Below are 16,184 nucleotides of genomic sequence, written 5' to 3'. Positions count from 1 at the left end.
TCACTTTAGAGCAAACCAACAAAATCAAATAGCGGCATATGTTGTTGCGGTATTTCCAGCCTCCCACAACACACAGGTGCAGCCCACCGAAGGTCTTGTTTCCACGGGGTTTGCGAGGTGGACTCGTCGCTAACCTGTGGGTTCGAGAAAGCCTGAGCTGCTGTGCGGGAAAGGCGGCGTCCCAACAGTTGTGGCCTTCTTGTCGTCCCCCTCGGCTCCATCTTTCCCCGTCTCGAGTGTCTGTGGGGTGGTTGTACTGGATCGGCCAAATCTCGAAAAAAGCATCCCGCCGAGGCCCTTCCCGATACTCGCAGCTCCTGCATTCAGCACGGAGAAAAAGAAAACAAACCAAGCACGAGGGCAGCTAAATCAAACCGCAAATTAAAGTCACTGTAGCACCCATCAATTAGAACTGAGCGACAGACGAAGGAAAACACTATTCATGCTTTTCTAGGGTGGGAACAGCTTATCTGACTTAAGTGTACTCTGTTTATCGTGAGACTAATCTCGCGTACAAGCAAAGGCTATAATTTGGAAACTTGTAGTTAGGGGAACAGAAATACATGAGAACGCTTCTGCAGCAAGAAATCTGGTACTTTTAAGGATGTGCTGTAATTTCTCTTTCGTAAGAAGTCCAAGATTAAGACAAAAATGCCTTATAACAATGTCAGTACCTTCTGCACGTAAGAATCCCATCGGGACATTTAAGACACTTCTCCCATTAAGGGTCCTTATGTTGGCATAACCCTTACAGACATTTAGAAATGCTTTATCATCCTTTAAAAGGACTATTTTGGTTGCTCAGGAAGAGGGGTGTAAAAGTTAAGAACGGATCTGTGATGTTTTCTTCTGACTTTGCTGCCACCTTATGGACATGACACTAAAGTTACTATAGTAACACGGCAAAAAGCCACCCTGCTTTGAAATACCGCCTATTTCCACTTAAGGACTAAACTGTTTTTATATACTTAGTTGATTGGGAAGATTCCTGGCACTAGGTCACATCAGCCTTCTTCCAAATCCCACACAGAGAGCTAAAGAAAAGCCTTGAGTCAACAAAAACTGCAAGTGCGTGCTCAAATATAAGCTCCAGTGAAAGTGAATTTAAGCTCAGTTAAACCAGGGCTTATTTTGAATCAGAAAGCCAGAAGGGGACAGACTTCATATTAAAACAGCCTGAATTTCCTGTTGTAAAATCATGAGTTAAATGGAACTGTAATAGCTTACATAGAGTGATTTTTCTCCTATTTGCCAATACCAGAAAATGTAGTCACAAAACAAGCTTTAATTTTTTTTTTTTTCCCTCCATGAAGTAGAGTGGAAACTATTAAATCACCACGATGTTACTTCAAGGAGGCAGACAACAATAAGGCAGCAATAGCATAAACTCCCTGACCCACACCCTCTCCCTGCAAGCCTTGACTCCAACTGTCTTTTCTTCAAAGCAAACATCAGTTGGGATTAAAACGAGCCATACACCTACACAGAACAAACTGAAACAGCCAGGAACAGCTTGCTCAGGGTTGTACCTCAAACAGCGGAGCTCTACAAGAAGGTCCTACATATTAAAAAAAAAAAAAGGACATAAAGAACAATTACCTAATATACTCGCTTTGCCTATGTTTGTTATAGACTCCCCGTAGTGGCGTCGAACCATGACTGGTGAAGTAGTTGGGCTCGGTACAGTTGAAACACTTTCGCTATCAGTAACTGAGGTAGGTTCTTTCGTTGGGTTGAGAAAACTTGGCTTCATATGCTCATAAGGTAGAGGGTTTGCAGTGTTGTACCAGTGGATCTGGACAGGCGAAATGTTGCTGTAGTGTTTCAGAATTAAAGGTTCTAACCTATAGGCCTGCAAGAGTAATTCAGAAAAGAAAATCCTGACTGTCGAGACCGAAAAAAAAAATCACACTCCCTTCCCATACGGAGTCCTCTCCGACCTCAAATCCAAAATATCTGCAACGAGTGAAGCCTAGAAAGTGACAGAATGGTGGCGTTATGTTCCGGGTCACTTTTATTTTCACAGCCTGGAAGATATACTAGCTGCCTAGTTGCTCGTGCACTCACATTTGCACGTTTCTCTGCAACACTTCTACTACACGTTGTTACAAGCACACAAGTTACCGTTAACAGATGTTCGTTGTTACGCATCGACAGAGCAAACTTTATATACAGTTAAACTGATTCTGCACCAACACGACAGAGAGGGAGGAACTGGCTGGGTAAACATTTTGTTTGATGACTCTTCTTTGATCCCTGTGCAAACCATGAATTGGTGTGCTTATTAAAAAAAAAAATCATTTTCTATCGATTCTTTATTTTTCTTTGTTTACTTAGATGTAGAAAAGCATTCTGCACTTCTTTACTTATTTTTAAGATAAAGTTACTGGTTTTCGAGTGGGGCCACAGATTGCAGCCTGAGCAATCGTCCTAGACGTCCCAGGAAAAATCTGGCTTTGGAGTAGCTGGAGCTGAACACGATCTTGAGATGAGCAGGACCAGCATGTTTGGACTGAATATACTCAAATTCAGGTAGAGTTTGAACACAAAAGTATCCCCAAATTACTATTCTACAGTAAGCATGAAATCCCAAACCCAGCTTGCATCAGAGAAGTTGCCAAGGTGATGCAGATCAAAGGTCCAGCATCTCGCCTTTGATAACAGCGAACACTGGCTGCCTACGGAAGACCGTACGGACAAGGCAAAGCTCTACCAAAACTGCCCTCCCAGGCACTACCCCACCCTCTAACAATCTGTTACTCTGGACCCCTTGGGAAAAAAAAAACAGTGGCTTTGTTTTCCTACAGTGTCTTGTAAACTGCTTGCGGAGCCTGTTTTGACAGCAGTAGTATCTTTGGACAGATGATGTTTAACGGACGTCAGCAAGTTAAACACAAGCTGGAACTTGACCGAGAAGGATTATTTCTTACGTCTTTGCAAAAACAAAAAAAAAGCAGAGTAACCTCGAATCTTATGCTTATTAATACAAAAAGAGAAGCAAAGTACATGGTATTTAGGCAACTATTTGTAGAAACTGTTATTCTACAGTTATAAAAAACAAGACATTGTGCAATAATCATCAACAAACAGTCCTGTGCTGGAACATACTTGCGATGATTCACACGCTTTGAAGATCACACATTATCACACAGCTGATGCTTAAAAATAGTCAAGGTAAAAGCTTGCAACTGCAATTAAAACTCACCACTGGATCTGTTGGATGAAAAATATTTAGTAAGCGGTTACAAATTGTTCTGGGCAGAATATGATCTTGACTACCGCTGTTTCCCGGACGGATGCCACGCAACGCCAAAAACACTGCTAATGGAGATCCCATACAGAAGAAATTCTCAACCTAAGGAGAGATTTCATCCACGTTAATAAGGATGGAAACAATGCTTTCTAACACGGCCAGGTTTGATTTCTCAGTTTCAACTGAGGGACTCATACAGTATTAGTAAGTCAAAACGGGGAAGACCACTATAACATACATACTATAACACGAAAGGTTAAGTTTCCCATTTCCCTTTGCTGTGAGAAGAATTTTACATGTTGTGGTGCTACGTAGTTGGAAAACTGAAAAACAGGTCAGATATTTGAACTGAAAGAGGTCTACCAACACTGGAAAGGCTGGAGCGAGAAGAACTTGGAAGTCGCTAAGGAAATGTGACGAGTTTCACAAGATCGAAGTCTGATTTCTCATGAAACTTCCCAAAGCTTACCACAACTCCTTAATCTTCCCTAACCAAGTACTCCATGATTTGTTTTGCTACACACACCCATTGATGAAGTAGAAACGCAAGCTACACCGAGTATTAAAGACAACCTAGAGAATACTTACAGTAGTCGCACACACATACAGGCTGGTGTTACGTACAACCTCTTAAAAACACCTAGTGTTAAGTGAACAGAATGTTGCTTGCCAAAAGTGCCACCACGTCACACATTAGGAACCGCTACCCAGGACAGGTACAGCACACTGAGCGACTCTGCGGGCTCAGAGCTGTCCAAAGCTCGACCGTGACTTTGCTCTAGAAGGACTGCCTCTAACACCGAGAGGCAATCGCGTAAACCTGAACCGCAACTGCTAACCCATCTGACAAAGGTCACTGAACATGCATCAGTGGTAACGACTTTTGGTCACTACCAACCTGGGCCGGGATTCAACAGTGACCTAGACGTGAATGGCTTCGTATCCCATTACCAATCCTCAGAGATCGTCTCCTAGAAACATCAAATGTAAAACTCTAGTCAAAGGTATTTTCGTAAGTCAAAATTACTTTTTAACCTTTAGAATATTTTCTTATGAGAAAAATTAATTTTACCATTATCAGACCTTCACTGCAACTTTCCCAATAGGAGCGCCCAGTCTGCAGGGCACTGCAACTGAGCAACCCCTAGTGCGCTGCTACTTAACCAGCAAGAGAAATTGCTGCATTCTTGCTAAGTGCATGTGGAGGGTGCTTGGATTCCCATGTGCCTTCGCTATATGTCAGCGCGTGGAGCGAGGGCGTGGAAATAATGGCCCGTTTCATCTATCAGATTCCAGCACTGCACGAAACATTCCTCCTCCGCTGACTTGGCGCTGGTACCCCACCTCTTCCTTCCAAAAGAACGCGCAAGTCCCAATTCAATGGAAAAAAAACCCCAAAAATCTAGGTCTTCAGCAAAGCTATTCAATGTCGTACGCTGCAAAGCACTGCTCTGTCATCTACACTGTTACTGTAGTCTAGTGCAAAGCTGCTCTCCTTTCTTATAATCAAGCTTTGCAGAGACCCTTACATTTTTGCAGTTGGGACAAAAAGCTTTCTCATCTTCAAATACAATAGAAACAGATAGTCACAGTGCAATCCTTTAAACTGAATAAGTAACCTTTAACCCTGTCCCTCTGATATTCCCGTATCGAGCGCCTGGAGTACACAATTACAGTCTTTCTGCTTTAGAAAGAAATCGGAAAGTGACGGCCAGCTTACACTTGCTAGCAGATGCTCAAAAGATGTTTTCTTGAATTCACCTTAGGCCACTACAGACTAGGCAAAAATCTCAAAAGGTAAATAGTTTCAGTGGTTACACGGTGCGTGGCTTTTGTTCCGTTGTTTCTATTGATAAACACAGGATTGACAGCGTCCACAGACAGATGCCTTCTTCTTGGAGGGCCCTGTTTTTCCGCTTTGCACTTCTTATAAGCGCGAGCATTTCAACATGGTCTTCCAGCTCTGGAAATGCTTACAAAGACAAAGTACCAATTGGTGGGTACCTTAACGGGTGGCACCAGACCAATACCAAAGCAGTGAACACTAAAAATCAAAAGTAAGTCTTCCAAAAATAAAGTCCTTCAAATTGCAGCCATTAGACTCTCAGCGCTGTTGCAAAGTGGCTGAAGACTGCCGTGCCATGAAACCTACTGGGAATAGAGGACTAAAATCTTTCTAGAAAACATTTATTACTTTTGGTTTCTCCTAGAAGCAGGAGTGAGGCACTTCACATGTATTCCTGTAAATGTTTAACAACAGAGAAGAAATGTTTAAGAACATGACCTTTCAGGATAGCACTGTTCTCCTGGGTATGATTCATAAACAGAAGACTTAACTAATTTATTTGTATTTTAAGCAGAAGCTGAGCCAAATAGTCATCCGTTCAACTTAAGGCTACAGTATTTTCAGAATTAAAAAAAAGCTGAATGAGCCAACAGAAGTGAGGCAGCGCAGCTCTTTTGTGCATAGGGAAGTGTGTGGGACAAATGAATGTGTTTAGTGGTGACGTTAAAACAGAAGACACGGAAGGCGATTACAGTTTGTGTTTCTGTGCTGCCTTTCAGCCTGGAGGATCCCAAACATCTTCCCAGAGTGAGGAAATACAGACCTCTGCAGCAGCCTCCACTCATTCCTGCACCCGGGAACGTTCTGCAGCCTTAGCAGACAAAGGGAACGGAGACTTATACCCGTATTACATGGGGAATTTAACTGGGCGGTTGTGTGTTGAACTACTGCGTCAACGTTTCTGCATTCAGTTTAAAGGCTTCCTCCTCTCTGATAAGGCTGCACGTCAGCATCCCATTAAGCTCTCATAATTCTTGTACATGTGGTAAAACACTAGTATCTTATAAATAATTTGCGATAGTTATCAACATTGACATCACTGTCTGATGATGCCATGTAGAAACCACAAGGTCAAGTACAAGCTGGAGCTTCTTCCAGAAGGGTTTCTGTAACCCTGGGTGAGTGAGAAGTGCTAAGGAATCCTGAAGCACTTTGGGCCAGCACATCGACAAGTCCAGGTTTAAATGAGTTTCCATCTCAGTACTAGGGAGCGACTGAGGTGTGTCCTGCCCTCCTCTTCCCTACTGTGATTGAAAATCATCCTACAACACGGTTATTTTCATGCACCACAGAGTCATAAAGAGGTAGGTCTTGCACCATTCCCCGTGTTTTCATGTTCTTCAGCCCCTTTAGCTCCGATTCCTCTTACACAGCTGGTGGGGAGAAGGCTGCGATTCTAAGCTTTACATTGACAATGGTGCTTTGCTTTTAACCCACGCAGGTCCTAATGATTTAGCAGTTTATTCAATTGTGCCATCTGAAGAGTAGTAGAGGAGAGCGTGCCATAAAGATACCTCACCCTCAAGTTCTCATTCTGATGGCTTGTCCAATACATTATTACAGTACAAGACACTCCATATCTGCAAGGTTTTTTTACTCCCCAAAGGGTCAGTTAAACACGGATCATTTCCTCTAATATTAAATACCGGCCGAGTTAGCTGCTGTATTTATTCTTACACTTGCCTTGCTCAACATCAAGCAAGCTTAATTCTGCTTAATGTAGGACTAGTGACTTTCATCCCGGGAAGCTTAATTTGTTTCAGTCCATACAAGAGGCAACACATCGACAGTGGCTAGCCTTTTTTGTTACAGCTGTACATGCCCATTTCGTCATGTAATACAGCCTAAGGAGATCAGTGACCAAAGACTCCAGTCCCCTGCGTCGCACAGACCAGAGTAATTTGTGGATCAAACACTTGTAGTTAATAGCAGCTCATGATCAAACCGGAGCTCCGGCCTGCCATGAAGAGCCAAGGTGCTGGTAGGTAGGTAGAACTAACTGCTACAAAGCAGTTAGTTCTCTTTCAACAAGATAGTCACCCTCAGTAAGCTGGACCGGCTTGCTGATGAGCAATCATCTTTCAATGCCATCCTGTGGAAATCCTCCCTTGGCAGAAGCACTTTGCCATCACGTTCATGGAAAGCCTCTCTCTTCCCCTGGAGCTCTGTCTCAGGCACGGTACTCAAGCAATGGGAGTCACTAGTGTAAAACTTCACAGGAACAAACATCTTCCTTTCGGTAAGGGTAAGAAAAAGGATGTACTGCAATGGAAAATTACCTAGCAGTAATTTGGATTGATACAGTCCTCTTTTCTTCCCCCTTTCTTTTCCCTTCCTTTCCTGCTCCCTCTAAAAAGCATCTGTTCAAAAAAATCTTCAGTTTAAACACAACTGAGTGAAGAATAATCTTTCACAGAGCTGGAGGACCATCAGCCTGACTCCAGCTTCCTTGATGGTAGAGATAATAGCACGATACATGCTTTTAAGCAGTGATGAAAAGGAGGAGGCTATGACAAATCAAATTATGGTTCGTTTCCTCTTTTTTATGGCTCAAGATTGACCTTGGCTTCTAGGAGCCCTTCTGACTCAGAAGGAAAGAAAAAATGGCAAGTTAAGAAACAATCTATTTTCTTCTCATCTATCATGTCATGTATTTATGGTTTAATATTGCAGGATACAGTTGAGCAACTAGAAAGTGTTGCACATCCCACCAAGAAGCCAGAAAATGCCTTTTCCCAATGATATGAAATAGTAGCAATTTATACAGCTGATTAGCAAGCAATCTATTTCACGAAACTAAAAGTAACTTGTGCTAACTGTCAAACCAGTGTAATTTGGAAGGAAAATCCACTGCTGGAGGACATTCAATCGGATTTGCTCAGAGATGTGACATGTTAGAAGTAGTCTCGTCCCCAAGGAAAATGGATTAGTCAACAAAGTAGAAGTGAAATTGTTTAAGATACATGATTAATATAATTTGCCAAACGGCTTTTACCTTCCCGCATAGTTGTATGCGTGTAATATATTAACAATCTATATACAGGCTTATATATTTACAGATAAACATATTTATTTGTAATAAATAGTAATATATATGAATACAGTAACATGTTTACACACACGTACACACACTACAACCAATATGTTAAAATTATTCTACCAACATCATGTCTAGGGACGTGGGAAAAAAAAGTACGTAGAATAACTCATATTGCTGGTGTATTTTTACAGCAAGTAGAACGTTCAGGAAAAACCTCTTGAACATACATACCTTAAATTTTAAGACAGGTGGTTTTGATACGGTGGATGCCTTTAACCCATGTAACCTCTCTTCTATCTCTCTCAACCTAGAAAATAGAGATCTTTCTGAGATCCAATAAAAAACGTAGCCTTAACCTCTCTGATCCAAACAGTCATTCCTGTGGGGTCCAACAGTTTTGTCTGCTGGGAAGAGAGAGCGATGGCGTCAGTATTTCTTGGGTGCAGTCCCATTGATTAAGAATCAATGTATGTGAAATTCTGTTTCTCTGACCACCGAAGGAATCAATCAAGACATGACGGTTTCCTTGTTCACCACCCCAAGCATCTGCCCACCCTCCTTCCTTAGGAGTAGGTGACTCACCTCCTGTTTCCTTGGTGTTTTAGCAACCAAATCACCTGGGGTTTTTTTTGTTGTTGTTGTTTTTTTTAAAAACAAAGCCACAGGAAACTCCATGGCCCAAGCATTATGGAGTTCTGTATTGTGGTAGAATATCTGGAGGACAGTGTCCCACCCTTTCAACTATCATTAAAAAAGGTTGTTCACCTGTTCTTCTAGTTAGCCTGAATTAAAAAAGCAGCTACAATATAAAGCACCTGATATGGGCTAGTAAAACTGTCCAGCCCCAGCACTAGAGCAGGAAAACACCATCTCCTCAAGTTCCACAAAAGCGTTATGGAAACAAATACGTTAAACGTCACCACTGCCATCCTGGTTAGAAAGAAACAAGTCTGGAGCTGAAACCTCCCAAAGAGCAGTACTTTCAAAAAAGTTGGTATGCTTTAATGCGCGTGATTCAGTCTTAAAAAAGAAGGCATGCAAAATAGCTGACTGTTGTGAAGCGTTGTCGAAGGGTTCCGATACACAACCTCACATGCTGTATGTTATTCTACGATGTAGAATATTTATACATGCTACGACACACCCTAGTCAGACATAAGCATTTCCATAAATCCACTATGCGTTTGCCATCCTTAAAACACTAGAAATCCAGAAGTTATAGGACATCAGCAGTATATTTTCTATTATTTCAGGCTGAATTGCACTAAGATGGCTCACGAAGTGGAGAGCCACTCTAGCTATACAGAAGTGCCACTGTCAAACGATACTTGGATTACTGTGGATGCAACCTGAAGCACTTCAGAGGATGCCTAAGGAGCTGGAGTGTGAAAACGGTAATTTTACCCTGATCATATGCTAGTGATATGCCTGAAGGGCCATCTTACCACTGGACAACTTCATTAGGTTTCTTACTTCCCTTCTCTCGGAAAGACTGCACTTTATCCAGCCCTGCAGGTGATAGAGACGTCCTGTACCGATCCCTAATTACACACATACTGATTTCAAGCACTGCAGGAGATCTGATGTTATATTAATGCTTCCAAAGCACCGCCAATACTAAGATAGGTTTCAGGAAGGAACTAAAAAGAACTGTGATCACGATTTATCCTCACCTCCCACTGGAAAGATCGAAGCTCAAGCTACTATTATTAGATTCTCTATCCACGGGTGTCTCGTAGCACCTCAATATCCAGGTTAGAACAGGGAAGTCACCTTAACACTGTGGAGACATCACGATGATCTGCAAGGTCCCCCTAACACTGAGAATCCCTACCAACACTTGCAAGGCGCTGGAACCGAGATCCTGTTTGTCACAGTGGGCAGTGCTGCTTCACACTCCCAACAGCATGAACATTTCTAGACGGCAGCGGGAAGAAGCTAGTAAATGATCCGCAGCAGAGTAGTAACCCCATAAACCCAATCACAGCAATTGCAACATCTGTATCCAGCTGGTGGAGCTCAATTTCCAAGCTGAGCCTAGGAGAAAATTTCTCATTTTCCTCTAGAAACTTAGGAATTTCGCTGCTCAGGTTCTGCTCAGCATTACAGCTCACTGCCCACCTGCAAGCTACTTTGTTGTGTTTCTCCTCAGGTATCCGGAGGGCTAATGGCCTGACCTTCTGATCCTGGCTATGATCTGCCCCCAGTGCATTTGGTCAGCGAGCAGTAGCTAGTTGCCTGCTTCTGGCACAGCCCGTAGGATGTGGATTCAGAGCTCCTATTAGCAGTGCCAGCTCCCTGTGCCTGCTCGGCCCTGTGTTTAGCGTTTACCACTGCCATTCATCACCAGCAGAACATCAGCCACAAAAAATAACAGCCATGGTGGGTTCTGGAAACGCTCAAGGGGCGTCATCTAGGGATGTGGTTTTCTCCTTTAATAATCGGAAGTGGATGCATTACCGTTGTTTAGTTATGTAAAGTTCTTCAAGTAAACGTTGCTCCTCGTAGCTCATCCAACGGTCTTCGAGCTCCTCCTCCTCCTTCTGCAGCAACTGTTCATAAAGCCTGACCGGGTTCCAGCCAGTCATGATGTCGTAGGTGATGACGCAGCCCAGCGAGTGGGACACAATCGAGACTTTCCCTCCTTTCTCCTCAAACTCTGGATTCCGGGAGCAGAAAAGCGTGTATAGCCGGTTCAGCTCCTGCTGCAGCCCTTTGACCAGCTGTTTCAAGAAGGTAAGGAAAGCAAGTTTAGTATCAACATTTTATCACTGCTGTTCATGTTCACGTATGTTCATGTAATACACTGACCAGCTTCTCCAGCCTGCATCTAGGTCGAGCACGACGGTCTGTTTACTTAGGCTGGGAAAACGAGCAAAATCTTACGGTCAGCAGCAACAGTTTGGTTGACCGTCACTGACTCCAGTGGTCCATCTCTCCCCTCCAGACCCAGCAGCAACCACCACACAGGACACGTGGCGACCCTACAACTGCTACACTACACCCTCCAAAGCATTAAATTGAAATAAACCCTTAAACAAATGACAGCTCTGCTTAAAGTACTTAACAGCATCCTCTGTACTTGGTTTTCACTAGCGATCCATTAGCACAACAGCGACTATTAATACTTCCCTTGTTGCTTGTTTCTCCCCCAGTTTCTCCACCTTTTCACAACGTTTCTCCTGTGTCAGAGGTTCAGCTCCTTTTTTAACCTAAGGAGGCTGGAAGGAGCCTGGGCCACACGTGATCTGGAATCAACTCACATCTCCGACGCAAGCTTGGCTCATAACCCTAGACAAGTCATACTCTCTCTTCTCCATTTATCAAAGTGAGCAGCAGCATTCCTACCTTATTGCGGGGGACTGGGAAGATAAATCCACTAAAACAGATATGCTTAGATAGTACAGCGACAGCCTAAATGGGTTCTGGAAAAACATCCTCAAATTGCTTTTGGATCTTCATAAAGCATACTTGAACTCATCAAGTCTTTCATTAGTCTGCCCGCTGCTTGGCTACAAGGAGATGCAGCTTTTCTGTCCTTCTTCCCCTCCCACCATACCGCACCCACTGTAATGTCTTCCAAAGGAATCAGAATGAAATGATGCTGCTAAGGAATAAAAAGCCTCATCCAACGCAAAAGGAAGATCTGGGAGGAGAACAAGCACAAATGAGACAGGCAGAGCCAGAATTTGAACATTCGATATAAACAATGCTGAGAAAAACAGTTTTCTGGTTATAGGTTTCTAGGAGGGTTTTGGGGGGAAAAACAGGGATGCGACACGGTTTTCAAACATCGTAGGCTAATCCTATAGTACTACTGCAATAAATATGTATTGGTCCTATGTTAATTGAGTCTCCGAGAGGCTTATCTGCTTCAAATCCTACACTAGGGTACATATGCATAAAAACATTCAGATTCACAGAAAGTATTTTTTAGAGAGAAACGTTGAAAGCCATGAGATTTAGGAACTAGACGATACAAAAAAAGGCAGCTTTGCTTGTGAAACTCAGCATGGTAACTGAAGCAATGCTTCCAGGCTACGGCATAGAGGAGGACAAACAAGAAATTGCAAATCATTCCCTTGTTAGCAACAGGAAATTGAAGCCACAGAACATGTAATTTGAACATGATTTTTCAAGAGCCTGAATCATTACTGAATATAAGTATGAATGGCACTAGGACTGTCAGTGTTTGATACACATTTTACTGAGCGAGAATCCACACATCGAACCCTGTGCCTAAAGCACTGTGAAACGATTAACAAAGCCTTGCAACAGCTTGGAGAAATAAGTATCGTAATACCTATTTTCAAGTATTTTTGACTGCGACGCTGCCTATTCTTGCGTTTGGCTCTATACAGACTTTGGGCATTACTTTCACACATGAACAAACAGGCAGAGGTTTTAGCAAGAGTTGGAGAACTGAAAATAGAAATCAGGACTAGCTCTGGCTGGCTGGCATTTTCTCCACTTAAAAAGGTTTTGATTAAAACCCAGAACAAAATAGCAGAGATCTATTGAAATCAAAGTGGTATGGGATTCCTGCCAGGAGCTCAGTGAAACGAGGGAACGCTGATATCCAGCAGTTTGCGTGGCTGGCTGCCGTGGTACCCTCCAAGGGAGCCGACGTACATCGTCCTGCCGTCGGGGACCTCAGCAGGGAGCCCGGGACCCCCAGCCGTACAGCAGACACTCTGGATGGAGCGCTGGCTTAGGGTTTCACAGTCGGCAGTGTAAAAAATGCCAAGCAAACTAGTGCTGGACTCATCACAGCTTCCAGCATCCCTGTCAGTACAGCAGGGAGATGAGTAATGCCATCTTGTTTTAAAAAAATCCTAAATAAGCTGCATTAATGTATCTCAGTGTCCCCAAACTTTTCCTCTGGTGGGAAAAGTAAGATGCACAACAACTCAACTGCTTCCCTTGGTTTCTTGTTGCATAAAAGCTACCGCTCCCAATGTCCTGCCCAACTTGCTCAACAGCCCTGCACCCTATTCTCCTGTACTCTATTCCTGCACAGCCTATTTCCCTGGAAAAGCAGATATCTTCCAGGAAGAATGATATTATGTCAGTCTCCCCCCCCAGCCCATAGGCACAGAGCGGGTAATCTTCTGGCATCATGGCATTTCGTTACAAAGGTCTTGTTCTCTTGCAATCTAGGGGCGTAAGACAGAATATTCTTGGAAAGTCCTGGTTGGACACAGAGTTCAACCCTGTTTTTAACTGTCCTGCTCCTTAAAAACATGCTGTTACTGAGCAGTTAGGCAAAAACATGGACAGCAACTAAGAAACTGTGCATGGAGTTCCAAAGACCTGCATATTTGGAAGTTTGCAGACCAGAGTCCAAGTATTTAATTCAACTAAATCATCTGATCGAGGTTGTTTCTAAACTCCAAATCACTGGTCATCTAACTTAATTATAGAGTAGAAGGCCTGCTGTAGTAAAGCCTCCAGGTTTGCTGCTCCGACAAAAACAGAAGCCCTCCACCTGCAGTGAGCGCTTATGGATGTTTGTATCTTGCCAACAGTTCTATATCAGTACTAAGATTAGAAACTGAACTTTTTGGTATATAGTAAGAAAAAAAAAAAAGAAAGGAAAAGAAAAAGCATATTCATTTTAAGTTCCAGCTAAAAAATTATTTGGTTAAGCAGTATATGAAGTTAAGATAATATTTAATCCTGATTTGCTTTCTTAGTCTTAAAAAGCATACAACATGCTAACTTGTAAAAGAAAAGCTTGGTTTGAAAAGGGCTTTAGTCCAGCAAGTGTAACGTGAAGTGCTTTCAAATCTCTTTTGTAGTTACGACTTGATATATCCTAAAACTCCATATAAAAATACCTTCTATAAACACCAATTGGCTTTATATTTGTTAAAATCAGTGACTTTTTTCATTGAAATAAAACATGAAAAATATAGCTACCTATCAAACTTTCTCCCCTAAACAGCATCACTGTAATTAAAACCTACTTTTTAAGAGCTGAATTTTTTTTTTTTTTTTTTTTAAATCCACAGCTTGTCCTTCTGCTCCCTCCAAAGGGTCTATGGGAGTCTGTTTAATTAAAAAACAAACAAAAAAACCCCCAACAAAATAACAACTTGCTCCTCAGCCTCCCAAAACCACAACACCCGAGTGGCTGCTCCATGTCTACACCTCGTTGTCGGGTGGCAAGCAAAGGGTCACCCAGAGCTCGCTGACAGTTTCTCCTGCTCTCGCTGCACCTACATCCAATGACTTCCCGACTAAGGGAGCCCTTTCCCCACCGGTTTCCCTGGTGCTTCTGCCAACCCCAAGCCTCACCGCCTGCCGGTCCATGGGATCGATTATGTGCTTAGGAAGCACCTGCTGTTTCTGCCTGAAAACAGGAAAGCAGGGATCATCCAGGGGGAAAAAAAAAAGGAAGTTTAGTAGCGGAATGCAACATGACCAGACCCCTCTCTCTCTTTCCATCTCCCCTCTTGCCTCCTCCCTCCCAGTTCCCACCTTATTTTGGGGACCAGTGGGACTGAATGTTCACAAAGAGCTGTTTCTCCAGCCCCCGCAGCGGTGCTGTTCTTTGGCAGCCCCCCCAGCAAGGCTTTCAGTCGGGCTTTCCCCACAAAACCCCTAGAGTTTCCTTGAGTTTTTGCCCAACCCCTATTACCATCTCCTAAGGCTTCTCCCACAGACTGAACGAGCTCAGATATCTCACAAAAGAATAAACGTGGCAGCAGACTTGAGTCGATTTTTTTTTTTTCCCCTGTGCAGCTGCTCCCACAAACCCTGCTTGCTGCTCTGACTGCTAATCTGCTGGCTGCTCCGCTCTGCTCGGCTACCCGCAGCTCTTCCAGGAGGACCGGTGAAATGCAGCACGCTTACGTGTCTGGTACTGAACAGATCAAACCACCGTAACAAAGGGGACACTTCCTATTTCTTCAAAAAATAGCCGTATCAAATCCCTTCCTCCCAGCTGACCTTTCTACCACAGCATGAGTTTAGCATCGGCCTGAGGACACTGCAATATTTGAAAGAAAGGTACAGAAAATCTTCCAGTGTTCCTATTTTCTTCCCCAGAAAAGTCCTTCCTCCCTGTTCTGATTTTTAGGGAAAAATTTCCTGAGCACCTTTTGCAGACCAGTTGTCTCAGTACAAAAGTTTAGTGCAGGATTGAAATGCTACGAGCCCTGGAGACGTACCACTGCAAATACTCGTAGGTACCCAGAGAACATATAATACAAATAAAGCAGGACTTTGCAATGCGTGAAGCCTTTAACGCAATCAAATTTCCGAGACTGATTTTATGGCAAGTCATAATCAGGCACACGAAGCACCCCACAATCCTCAGGCTGGGGAGAGAGCCCTTATGTACTATTAAATAGTACTTATGTACTATTAAATTTGCAGACCTGCTCAATACCAGCAGAAGCACAGACACTCGAGAAGCAGCCTTTGATACAGTTTGACAGAGCAGCATCCAAGAAATGGATGCCCTTCCTACATGTTCTAGTCTGGTCCCAAAGGGCAAGCGAGAGACTTGATTTCCAGCAGTCAAAGATCTCAGCAAAACGGGGTGAATGGAGAAAAAATGCCGGAGGACGACCGAGCAGATGTGGTACGCTGCTGTTCCCCTGTGAAGCCCTTCTGGGAACGCGTTTCATTTTTGCTTCATGAAAAGGAGATTGATTACTACTTGCCTGAAGCTCCCTTTATCAGCTGAAGTTTCGCCAATAAATCTTCCATGCAGGAAACTCAAGCCCGCAGGATCAAGTTGCTCAGAAGTCATCAGCTTATATTCTAACAAATTGAGGTTAAATGCTCTGTGCCCTTCACAAACCAAATTAAAGGCAGAATAAGGAATGGTCTTTCTGCACGCTCACGGAGAGCCAGCGTGACAGCCGTGCAATTCGAGGGGAAGCCAAAAACCAGACTGTCGTCCAAGGAACGGGTTGCCGGACCTGATCAGGCTAAAAGTCCCTTCTGCTTTCCAGTTACATGCCTGCTTGGCGTACGGCTTCCAAGAAGTCAAAAAAATAACTGCCCATTCCACCCGTTCAGGAATCCTGGTG

General features: G+C 43.4%; 1 protein-coding gene across 1 annotated transcript in view; it reads right to left on the bottom strand.

The window, feature by feature from the left end:
* The window catches only part of DDHD1 (DDHD domain containing 1), a 127,213-nt gene that overhangs the window by 2,331 nt on the left and 108,698 nt on the right, over positions 1-16,184 (bottom strand). Inside the window, exons 9-13 of the mRNA XM_009322943.1 lie at positions 10,600-10,862; positions 8,371-8,446; positions 3,206-3,355; positions 1,600-1,852; positions 135-317 (exon numbers count right to left, since the gene is read on the bottom strand). Of these exons, the coding sequence (XP_009321218.1) occupies positions 135-317; positions 1,600-1,852; positions 3,206-3,355; positions 8,371-8,446; positions 10,600-10,862 (925 nt within the window). The remainder of the gene's footprint in view (positions 1-134; positions 318-1,599; positions 1,853-3,205; positions 3,356-8,370; positions 8,447-10,599; positions 10,863-16,184) is intronic.

This window comes from Pygoscelis adeliae, unplaced genomic scaffold (genome assembly GCF_000699105.1).
Source record: "Pygoscelis adeliae isolate BGI_AS28 unplaced genomic scaffold, ASM69910v1 Scaffold314, whole genome shotgun sequence".
In the NCBI taxonomy this organism is placed as follows: domain Eukaryota; kingdom Metazoa; phylum Chordata; class Aves; order Sphenisciformes; family Spheniscidae; genus Pygoscelis; species Pygoscelis adeliae.
This window is presented reverse-complemented; position numbering and strand designations above follow the sequence as displayed.